At 41.2% G+C, this 11,199-nt stretch overlaps 1 protein-coding gene across 2 annotated transcripts in view; it reads right to left on the bottom strand.

Moving 5' to 3' along the window:
* LOC118394092 (protein patched homolog 1) overlaps positions 1-11,199 on the bottom strand; it is a 172,495-nt gene that overhangs the window by 94,577 nt on the left and 66,719 nt on the right. For both annotated transcript variants that reach the window (XM_052479086.1, XM_052479087.1), the window contains exons 6-7: positions 9,214-9,415; positions 8,962-9,083 (exon numbers count right to left, since the gene is read on the bottom strand). In XM_052479086.1, coding sequence (XP_052335046.1) covers positions 8,962-9,083; positions 9,214-9,415 — 324 coding nt within the window. The remainder of the gene's footprint in view (positions 1-8,961; positions 9,084-9,213; positions 9,416-11,199) is intronic.

Below are 11,199 nucleotides of genomic sequence, written 5' to 3'. Positions count from 1 at the left end.
CTGCCAGATGGTGAAAGGTGATTCATCACTCCAGAGAATGCATTTCCACTGCTCCAAAGTCCAATGGTGTTAAACTTTACACCACTCCAGCCGATACTTGGCATTGCGCATGGTGATCTTAGGCATGGGTGCGGCTGCTCGGCCATGGAAACCCATGCCATGAAGCTCCCGACGAACAGTTATTGTGCTGACGTTGCTTCCAGAGGCAGTTTGAAACTAGGTAGTGAATGTTCCAACCGAGGAAGGACGATTTATACACGCTACGTGCTTCAGCACTTGGCAGTCCCGTTCTGTGAGCTTGTGTGGCCTACCACTTCGCGGCTGAGCCGTTGTTGCCCCTAAACTTTTCCACTTCACAATAAGAGCACTTACAGTCAACTGGGGCAGCTTCAGCAGGGCAGACATTTTACGAACTGACTAGTTGGAAAGGTGGAATCCTATGACGCTGACACGTTGAAAGTCACTCTCCAGTAATGCCATTCTACTGCCAATGTTTGTCTATGGAGATTGTATGGATGACTGTGTCCTCGATTTTATACACCTGTCAGCAATGGGTGTGGCTGAAATAATCGAATCCATTAATTTGAAGGGTTGTCCACATACTTTATAGCACCATTAGATGATGGGAAAAGGCCACTCTTGACAGTTGCACTTGAATCATTCCCATGGTGAATGGCTAGGCCTGCTACGCTATGAAGCCACACACTATTGCAGAGACTTTGATATTACTGGCTGCAATTGACATTGTGAAAATAATGTTTGGGGAGGTAGAAGCACAGAAACTCACATCAATGTCTTTGTCAGATAACACCGTGAAACAAAGAATTTATGCTATTGCTAGCAATCAAGAGTAAACTCTGACTGAATGACTCAAACTCCCCAGATTATGCTCTCCAAATGGACGTTAGCTGTGAGATGCCGAGATGCCCATGCATTGACTTTTGTTTGCTATACATGTTGGGGGATGCTATTCTTGATGACATATTGTTTTGTCTCACGATTCCTGAGCATGAAATGGCACAAGGGATGTTCAGTGTGCTAGGACCATGCCCCAGGACTACCTGACATGATGACTCCTTGCTGTCCCCAGTCCACCTGGCCATGCTGCTGCTCCAGTTTCAACTGTTCTGCCTTATTATTATTCGACCATGCTGGTCATTTATGAACATTTGAACATCTTGGCCATGTTCTGTTATAATCTCCACCCGGCACAGCCAGAAGAGGACTGGCCACCCCACATAGCCTGGTTCCTCTCTAGGTTTCTTCCTAGGATTTGGCCTTTCTAGGGAGTTTTTCCTAGCCACCGTGCTTCTACACCTGCATTGCTTGCTGTTTGGGGTTTTAGGCTGGGTTTCTGTACAGCACTTTGAGATATCAGCTGATGTACGAAGGGCCATATAAATAAATACATTTGATTTTTGCTTTGATTTGCTGCGTGGCCATATTGACGAAAAACAGATTCCATGGGAGTGAATATCAGACTTTTGCACAGATGGGGCTCCATGTATGGTGGGATGCCGGGCAGGTCTCTGCACTCTATTCATGAATGAGTTTCCCTCTGCCATATGGACACATTGTATGATACACCGAGAGCAATCTGCAGAAAAAGAGCTGACCACAGAACTCGGAGATATACTGATTGTTAACTACATCAAACCGCAACAACTGCACACTCGCCTGTACACAAAACTATGTGGCGATATGGGATCAGAGCATGACGATGTTCTATTTTACTCCGAGGCTTGGTGGTTATCAAGGGGGACTGTTGGAAAGAGTTTTTGCATTGAGAGAGGAACTGTTGTCATTCACAACAGATGTAAAATTACCGACTTGGTTGACTTTCTATGTAATGAAAAGAAAATGTGTCTCACTGCTTATGTAACTGTCATATTTGGGAAACTGAACGAACTGAACACAAGCATGCAGGGGAAATACAAAAACATTCTACAGATGTGTGACAGAATCAGTCCATTCAGAGGAAATGATTATTAAGTGAACCATGCCCCGTTTCCTCGGCTGTGCATGTTTCCAACAGAAAAAAGAATCAGAAAGTGACTGCTCACCTCCAACACTTTGGGAACTACTTCCCAATCCATTTGACTGTTGACATGCCGGTAAGTGAAATCGAACAGCTGATCGAGCTGTCATGTCAACAAATGCTGCAGACAACGCATTCACGGGTCACTACGTAGGAGTTTTGGTTCCTGACTCAAAGGGAAATAAATACCCTGTCGTCTCCCTCTGACCATTAATGCAGGGTTCAAAACAACTGGGAACTGGGAAGTCTCCCGACTTCCATCTTCAACGTGTTCAAGACAACTGGAAACTCGGTAAAAAACGAGCGCCGACTGAGGGAAATCGTTTTGAATATTCACCCAACTCAGAATTCCAACTCGGGAACTCGGACCTCTTTCTAGAGCACCGACTTTCAGCCCTGAAGATCACCGATGTCATGATTTGACCTCATATTTATCCCATTTGTCATGAAAGCACCCTAAAACGAATGGTGCATTGCCAGTTAATATCTATGTGAAGCTGGATTCAGTGCTCTCGTCTGAATTAAAACCAAATATCGATCCAGGTTGGATTTGAAATCAGAGATGAGGTGCACACTGTTGACCACGCCCCCTGACTATGAGATGCTCTGACACGACATGCAGCACACCCATGTCATTAGTGGTGGTGAGATAAGATACATTATGTCAGACTAATTTGCAGTTGACTGTCATAGCCCCAAATAAAAAAGTAAACATTGGCTGTTAACTACAACAAACAAACTCACATGGTTGGGGTCGAGAGAATTTCAGACATCAAAATAGGGTCGTGGGCCCAAAAAGTTTGGGAACCCCTGCACTCCACAGTCCACAGCAACATTTTCATGATATAATGTAGCAGTCAGTGAGGGCAGAGGGAGACATATAGCCTCCCTCTGGGGCAGCAGGTAGCCTAGTGGTTAGCGTAACCGAAAGACTAGTAACCGAAAGATCAAATCCCCAAGCAGACAAGGTAAAAATCTGCCCCTGAACAAGGCACTTAACCCACTGTTCCTAAGCTGTCATTGAAAATAAGAATTTGTTCTTAACTGACTTGCCTAGATAAATAAAGGTAAAAATAAATAAATAAACATATGCTCCTATACAAACCCTGATGGATGTCATTGGTTTAAGATCTATACATCACCAGTTTGCTGGAGTGTCTTTTATTATTATTATTATTATGTTATAGACCCTGGGCTGATATTATTATTATTATTATTATTATTATTATTATTATTATTATTATTATTATTATTATTATTATGTTACAGAGACCATGGGCTGATATTATTATTATTATTATGTTATAGACCCTGGGCTGATATTATTATTATTATTATGTTACAGAGATCCTGGACTGACATTATTATTATTATTATTATTATGTTACAGAGATCCTGGGCTGATATTATTATTATTATTATGTTACAGAGATCCTGGACTGACATTATTATTATTATTATTATTATGTTACAGAGATCCTGGGCTGATATTATTATTATTATTATTGTTATTATTATGTTACAGAGATCCTGGACTGACATTATTATTATTATTATTATTATTATTATTAATATTGTTATTATTATGTTACAGAGACCCTGGGCTGATATTATTATTATTGTTATTATTATGTTACAGAGACCCTGGGCTGATATTATTATTATTATTATTATTATTATGTTACAGAGATCCTGGGCTGATATTATTGTTATTGTTATTATTATGTTACAGAGACCCTGGGCTGATATTATTATTATTGTTATTATTATGTTACAGAGATCCTGGGCTGATATTATTATTATTATTATTATTATTATGTTATAGACCCTGGGCTGATATTATTATTATTATTATGTTACAGAGATCCTGGACTGACATTATTATTATTATTGTTATTATTATGTTACAGAGATCCTGGACTGACATTATTATTATTATTATTATTGTTATTATTATGTTACAGAGACCCTGGGCTGATATTATTATTATTGTTATTATTATGTTACAGAGATCCTGGGCTGATATTATTATTATTATTATTATTATTATTATTATGTTATAGTCACTGGGCTGATATAATTATTATTATTATTATGTTACAGAGATCCTGGACTGACATTATTATTATTATTATTATTGTTATTATTATGTTACAGAGATCCTGGACTGACATTATTATTATTATTATTATTGTTATTATTATGTTACAGAGACCCTGGGCTGATATTATTATTATTATTATTATTATTATTATTATTATTATTATTATTATGTTACAGAGATCCTGGGCTGATATTATTATTATTATTATGTTACAGAGACCCTGGGATGATATTATTATTATTATTATTATTATTATTATTATTATTATGTTACAGAGACCCTGGGCTGATAATAATAATAATAATAATATCAGCCTCTGCCTAGTCAACGCCATTTTACCTGCTGTTGTTGTGCTAGCTGATTAGCTGTTGTTGTCTCACCTACTGTTTTAGCTAGCTCTCCCAATCAACACCTGTGATTACTGTATGCCTCGCTGTATGTCTCTCTCAAATGTCAATATGCCTTGTATACTGTTGTTCAGGTTAGTTATCATTGTTTTAGTTTACAATGGAGCCCCTAGTTCCATTCATACCCCTGTCTGCGCATTATGCCCTGAATATATTCTACCATGCCCAGAAATCTGCTCCTTTTATTCTTTATCCCCAACGCTCTTAGCGACTAGTTTTGATAGCCTTTAGCTGCACCCTCATACTACTCCCCCTCTGTTCCGCGGGTGATGTGGAGGTAAACCCAGGCCCTGCATGTCCCCAGGCACCCTCATTTGTTGACTTCTGTGATCGAAAAAGCCTTGGTTTCATGCTAGTCAACATCAGAAGCCTCCTCCCTAAGTTTGTTTTACTCACTGCTTTAGCACACTCTGCTAACCCTGATGTCCTTGCCGTGTCTGAATCCTGGCTCAGGAAGGCCACCAAAAATTTGGAGATTTCCATACCCAACTATAACATTTTCCGTCAAGATAGAACTGCCAAAGGGGAAGGAGTTGCAGTCTACTGCAGAGACAGCCTGCAAAGTAATGTCATACTTTACAGGTCCATACCCAAACAGTTCGAACTACTAATTTTTAAAATTACTCTCTCCAGAAATAAGTCTCTCACTGCTGCCGCCTACTACCGACCCCCCTCAGCTCCCAGCTGTGCCCTGGACACCATTTGTGAATTGATCGCCCCCCTTCTAGGTTCAGAGTTTGTTCTGTTAGGTGACCTAAACTGGGATATGCTTAACACCCCGTCAGTCCTACAATCTAAGCTCGACCACCCCTCATCACTGTCAAACGCTCCCTGAAACACTTCTGTGAGAAGGCCTTTCTAATCGACCTGGCCCAGGTATCCTGGAAGGACATTGACCTCATCCCGTCAGTTGAGGATGCCTGGTCATTCTTTAAAAGTAACTTCCTCACCATTTTAGATAAGCATGCTCCGTTCAAAAAATGCAGAACTAAGAACAGATACAGCCCCTGGTTCACTCCAGACCTGACTGCCCTCGACCAGCACAAAAACATCCGGTGGCGGACTGCAATAGCATTGAATAGTCCCCGCGATATGCAACAGTTCAGGGCAGTCAGGAACCAATACACGCAGTCAGTCAGGAAAGCAAAGGCCAGCTTCTTCAGGCAGAAACTTGCATCCTGTAGCTCTAACTCCAAAAAGTTCTGGGACACTGTGAAGTCCATGGAGAACAAGAGCACCTCCTCCCAGCTGCCCACTGCACTGAGGCTAGGTAACACGGTCACCACCGATAAATCCATGATTATCGAAAACTTCAACAAGCATTTCTCAACGGCTGGCCATGCCTTCCTCCTGGCTACTCCAACCTCGGCCAACGATCCCCCCCGCAGCTACTCGCCCAAGCCTCTCCAGGTTCTCCTTTACCCAAAACCAGATAGCAGATGTTCTGAAAGAGCTGCAAAACCTGGACCCATACAAATCAGCTGGACAGATATTATTATGTTACAGAGATCCTGGGCAGATATTATTATGTTACAGAGATCCTGGACTGACATTAGCCTTAATCTTTGTGGGTAATAAAAGTGGCAGCAGCTAGTAAAGGTGATGTAGGCAGTATGCATCGTGGGTAGTGCCACTCTGGGCAGTTACAGAGACGCAATTCCAGGCAGCTAAAAGCGCTGTAAGCAGCAGCAAAAATGCCATGCCTGCCATGCCCGCGGCCCACCTAAAAATCCCCTTGGGCAGCTAAATAACACACACAAACACACACGCTCACTCAGACTCACACACACACGAATGCACATCAACACACCCACATCTCTAATGGTCAGTCCCTGCCAACCAAGCAAAAATACAACCACAAAAACAAAGAAATACACACTGTGTGTGTGTGTGTGTGTGTGTGTGTGTGTGTGTGTGTGTGTGTGTGTGTGTGTGTGTGTGTGTGTGTGTGTGTGTGTGTGTGTGTGTGTGTGTGTGTGTGTGTGTGTGTGTGTGTGTGTGTGTGTGTGTTTGTACGTGTGTGTGCGTATTTGTGCGCGTATATGTGTGAGTCTGAGTAAGTTTGTGTGAGTGTGCATGTGTGTGTGTGTGTATTTTTATATGTGTGTTTAGAGTTAAAGATAACTATTGCCTGCCTACTTTAAACTGCACTTTAATTAGAAAATCTCCAGGGCATTTGTTAAATCACAAACAAATCTCTATAGATCAGTTCTCTCCAAACCATGCCAGGCAGAAAGTGCTTACTGTGCATTCTGGCCTGCACTAATCATTTGTCCCAAATAGCATTCTATTCCCAATGTAGTGAACAACTTTCACCAGAAACAAGGGCACAATATAGGGAATGGGGTGCCATTTTGGATGCACACTTAATGTTACTTGGAGTGTACTTTGTTTATGTATACATGTACAGTATGTAGCCTGGCCAACTGAGTGTTAGTATGTGTTTTAAGCGGTAAGCTGTGTGTGTGTGTGTGTGTGTGTGTGTGTGTGTGTGTGTGTGTGTGTGTGTGTGTGTGTGTGTGTGTGTGTGTGTGTGTGTGTGTGTGTGTGTGTGTGTGTGTGTGTGTGTGTGTGTGTTAGAGTGTGCAGTGCTGTAAATCTTGCAGTCATTACCAGATTCCATTGAAATCTAAGAGCTCCAGCTGTTCCTGCTCAACTCTGGCTGTGCTGCCTGGACACTAGATCCTCTGTATATATACACACACAGACACACACACACACACTCTCCCTCTCTCTCCTCTCTTTTTCCCATCTCTTTCACTCGCTCTCTCTTCTTTCTTTCTCTCTCAATTCAATTCAATTTAAGGGCTTTATCGCTATGGGAAATTATTATATTGCCAAAGCAAGTGAAATAGAAAATTAACAAAGGTTAAATAAACAAAATAAAATGTACAGTAAACATTACCCACGAAAGTTCCAAAAGAATAAAGACATTTAAAATGTCATATTATGCCCCAAAACAGTGTTGTAATGATGTCGTGGCCAAAAGTTTTGAGAATTACACAAATATGAATTTTCACAAAGTCTGCTGCCTCAGTTTGTATGATGGCAATTTGCATAACCTCCAGAATGTTATGAAGAGTGATCAGATGAATTGCAATTAATTGCAAAGTCCCTCTTTGCCATGCAAATGAACTGAATACCCCAAAAACTTTTCCACTGCATTTCAGCCCTGCCACAAAAGGACACGCTGACATCATGTCAGTGATTCTCTCGCTAACACAGGTGTGAGTGTTGATGAGGACAAGGCTGGAGATCGTTCTGTCATGCTGATTGAGTTCGAATAACAGACGGGAAGCTTCAAAAGGAGGGTGGTGCATGTTGTGCATTGTTCTTCCCTTGTCATTCATGGTCACCTGCAAGGAAACACGTGCCGTCATCATTGCTTTGCACAAAAAGGGCTTCACAGGCAAGCATATTGCTGCCAGTAAGATTGCACCGAAATCAACCATTTATCGGATCATCAAGAACTTCAAGGAGAGCGGTTCAATTGTTGTGAAGAAGGCTTCAAAGTGCCCAAGAACGTCTAGCAAGCGCCAGAACCATCTCCTATAGTTAATTTAGCTGCGGGATCAGGGCACCACCAGTACAGAACTTGCTCAGGAATGGCAGCAGGCAGGTGTGAGTGCATCTGCACGCAAAGTGAGGCGAAGACTTTTGGAGGATGGCCTTGTGTCAAGAAGGGCAGCAAAGAAGCCACTTCTCTCACTTCTCTCCCCACCTCTTTAAGGAATACCTAGGATAGGATAAATAATCCTTCTCACCCCCCCCTTTTAAGATTTAGATGCACTATTGTAAAGTGACTGTTCCACTGGATGTCATAAGGTGAATGCACCAATTTGTAAGTCGCTCTGGATAAGAGCGTCTGCTAAATGACTTAAATGTAAATGTTAAATGTAAAACATCAGGGACAGACTGATATTCTGCAAAAGGTACAAGGATTGGACTGCTGAGGACTGGGTAAAGTCATTTTCTCTGATGAATCCCATTTCCCAATCCCAGCTCCATTCAACCCCTCCCATCTATCTCTCAGCATCATCCATTTTGGATTTCTACTTGCCATATATTTTTCAACTGTGCTGTGATGCTTCACAAACGAATTGAACCTTTCTATTCTCATAGCTTCTACAGATTGTATATTAAAAATAAACATTTTTGCTAAAATAATTATTATATTATTGATTGATTGACTATGGCTTTTCAAATCACCCAGTATTGCTGTCTGCAGCGTTAGTTCTAGGCAAATGTTGCAATTCTTCAGCCATTCCTGGAACTGTGACCAAAAACACCATTATGTGTGTCTTACTGAGATAGACTGGCAGGGCCCAGGTCTGACAGAATCTGGGCAGAAGATCTAGGTGCTGATGTAGGCCCTCTCTGCTGTAGGCCCTCTCTCTCTCTCTCTTTCCTACCTGAGTAGTGGTCCGGTGCCGTTCTTGGTGGTCCCCCCTACAATCAGCTCTTCCTGCCAGTGCATGTACTTCCTGGATAGGCCATGGCAGCCGCCAGTCAGGATGCGAGCCAAGTCAAAGGGCTACAACACAACAACATAGTCAATGGGTCTGTGTCTGTATGGGTGTGTGCATGCATGTGTACAAACAGCATATACATGGATGCGTGTGCGCATGTGTGTGTGTTTCTGCATCATGCGTGTGTGTGTGTACCTTGGTGATGTTCTTGTTGGGGGCAGTGAGGGGACAGTCGGGGTCTTGGGGGTTGAGACAGGGCCGGTCCATGTAGCCATGTCCCACGTCAGCCTTCTCCAGCATCACCTCCCAGCTGTCTACCTGGACCTTCAGAGCCCGAAGCTCTGTCAGGAACTCCTTGGGGTCAAAGTTGGTCCACTGCAGAGGGTGTGATATGCCACTAGGAGTGGTGGGTAGACACAACTCTAAATCACAGAAATCCACAATCTCCAACATCAAACCAACACTCCAGAAACAAAAACTCCAGAACTCAACACTCCAGAACTCAACACTCCAGAACCCAGCACTCCAGAACTCCACACTCCAGAACTCAACACTCCAGAACCCAGCACTCCAGAACTCAACACTCCAGAACTCAACACTCCAGAACCCAGCACTCCAGAACTCAACACTCCAGAACTCAACACTCCAGAACTCAACACTCCAGAACTCAGCACTCCAGAACTCAACACTCCAGAACTCAACACTCCAGAACCCAGCACTCCAGAACTCAACACTCCAGAACTCAGCACTCCAGAACTCAACACTCCAGAACTCAACACTCCAGAACCCAGCACTCCAGGGAGCAACATTTGTAAATCGTAGTTTCCAGAGCTATAGGCAGTGATGTGATCTGTGTGCTGGATTTGGTGTGTGATGCGATGTGTAAAATGTGTGATGTGGATAATGTATGATGTGTATAGTGAGTGATGTGTATAATCTGCAATGTGTATAATGTGTGATGTGGATAATGTATGACATGTATAAGGTGTGATGTGCATAATGAATGATGTGGATAATGTATGGTGTGTATAATGTATGATGTATATAATGTGTGATGTGTATTATTTGTGATGTGTACAATGTGTGATGAAATGTGTATAATGTATGATGTGTATAATGTGTGATGTGATGTGTATACTGTATGATGTGTAGAATGTGTGGTGTGTATAATGTGTGATGTGTAGAATGTGTGGTGTGATGTGTATAAAGTATGATATGTAGAATGTATGGTGTGTATAATGTGTGATGTGGATAATGCATGATGTGTATAATGAGTGATGTGTATAATGTGTGATGTGTATAATGTGTGATGTGGATAATGTATGACATGTATAAGGTGTGATGTGCATAATGAATGATGTGGATAATGTATGGTGTGTATAATGTATGATGTATATAATGTGTGATGTGTATTATTTGTGATGTGTACAATGTGTGATGAAATGTGTATAATGTATGATGTGTATAATGTGTGATGTGATGTGTATACTGTATGATGTGTAGAATGTGTGGTGTGTATAATGTGTGATGTGATGTGTATACTGTATGATGTGTAGAATGTGTGGTGTGTATAATGTGTGATATGTATAATGTGTGATGTGTATCATGTGTGATGTGTATAATGAGTGATGTTTATAATGAGTGATGTGTATAATGAGTGATGTGTATAATGAGTGATGTGTGTAATGAGTGATGTGTATAATGAGTGGTGTTTATAATGAGTGATGTGTGTAATGTGTGATGTGTATAATGAGTGATGTGTGTAATGAGTGATGTTTATAATGAGTGATGTGTGTAATGAGTGATGTGTATAATGAGTGATGTGTATAATGAGTGATGTGTATAATGGGTGATGTGTGTAATGAGTGATGTGTATAATGAGTGATGTGTATAATGAGTGATGTGTGTAATGAGTGATGTGTATAATGAGTGGTGTTTATAATGAGTGATGTGTGTAATGTGTGATGTGTATAATGAGTGATGTGTGTAATGAGTGATGTTTATAATGAGTGATGTGAATAATGTGTGATGTGTATAATGTATGATGTGAATAATGAGTGATGTGTATAATGAGTGATGTTTATAATGAGTGATGTTTATAATGAGTGATGTGTATAATGAGTGATGTGTATAATGAGTGATGTGTATAATGAGTGATGTGTATAATGAGTGATGTTTATA

This window comes from Oncorhynchus keta, chromosome 25 (genome assembly GCF_023373465.1).
Source record: "Oncorhynchus keta strain PuntledgeMale-10-30-2019 chromosome 25, Oket_V2, whole genome shotgun sequence".
NCBI classification, from domain to species: Eukaryota; Metazoa; Chordata; class Actinopteri; order Salmoniformes; family Salmonidae; genus Oncorhynchus; species Oncorhynchus keta.
The sequence above is the reverse complement of the archived record's forward strand: the minus strand, read 5'-3'. Positions and strand labels throughout refer to the sequence as shown.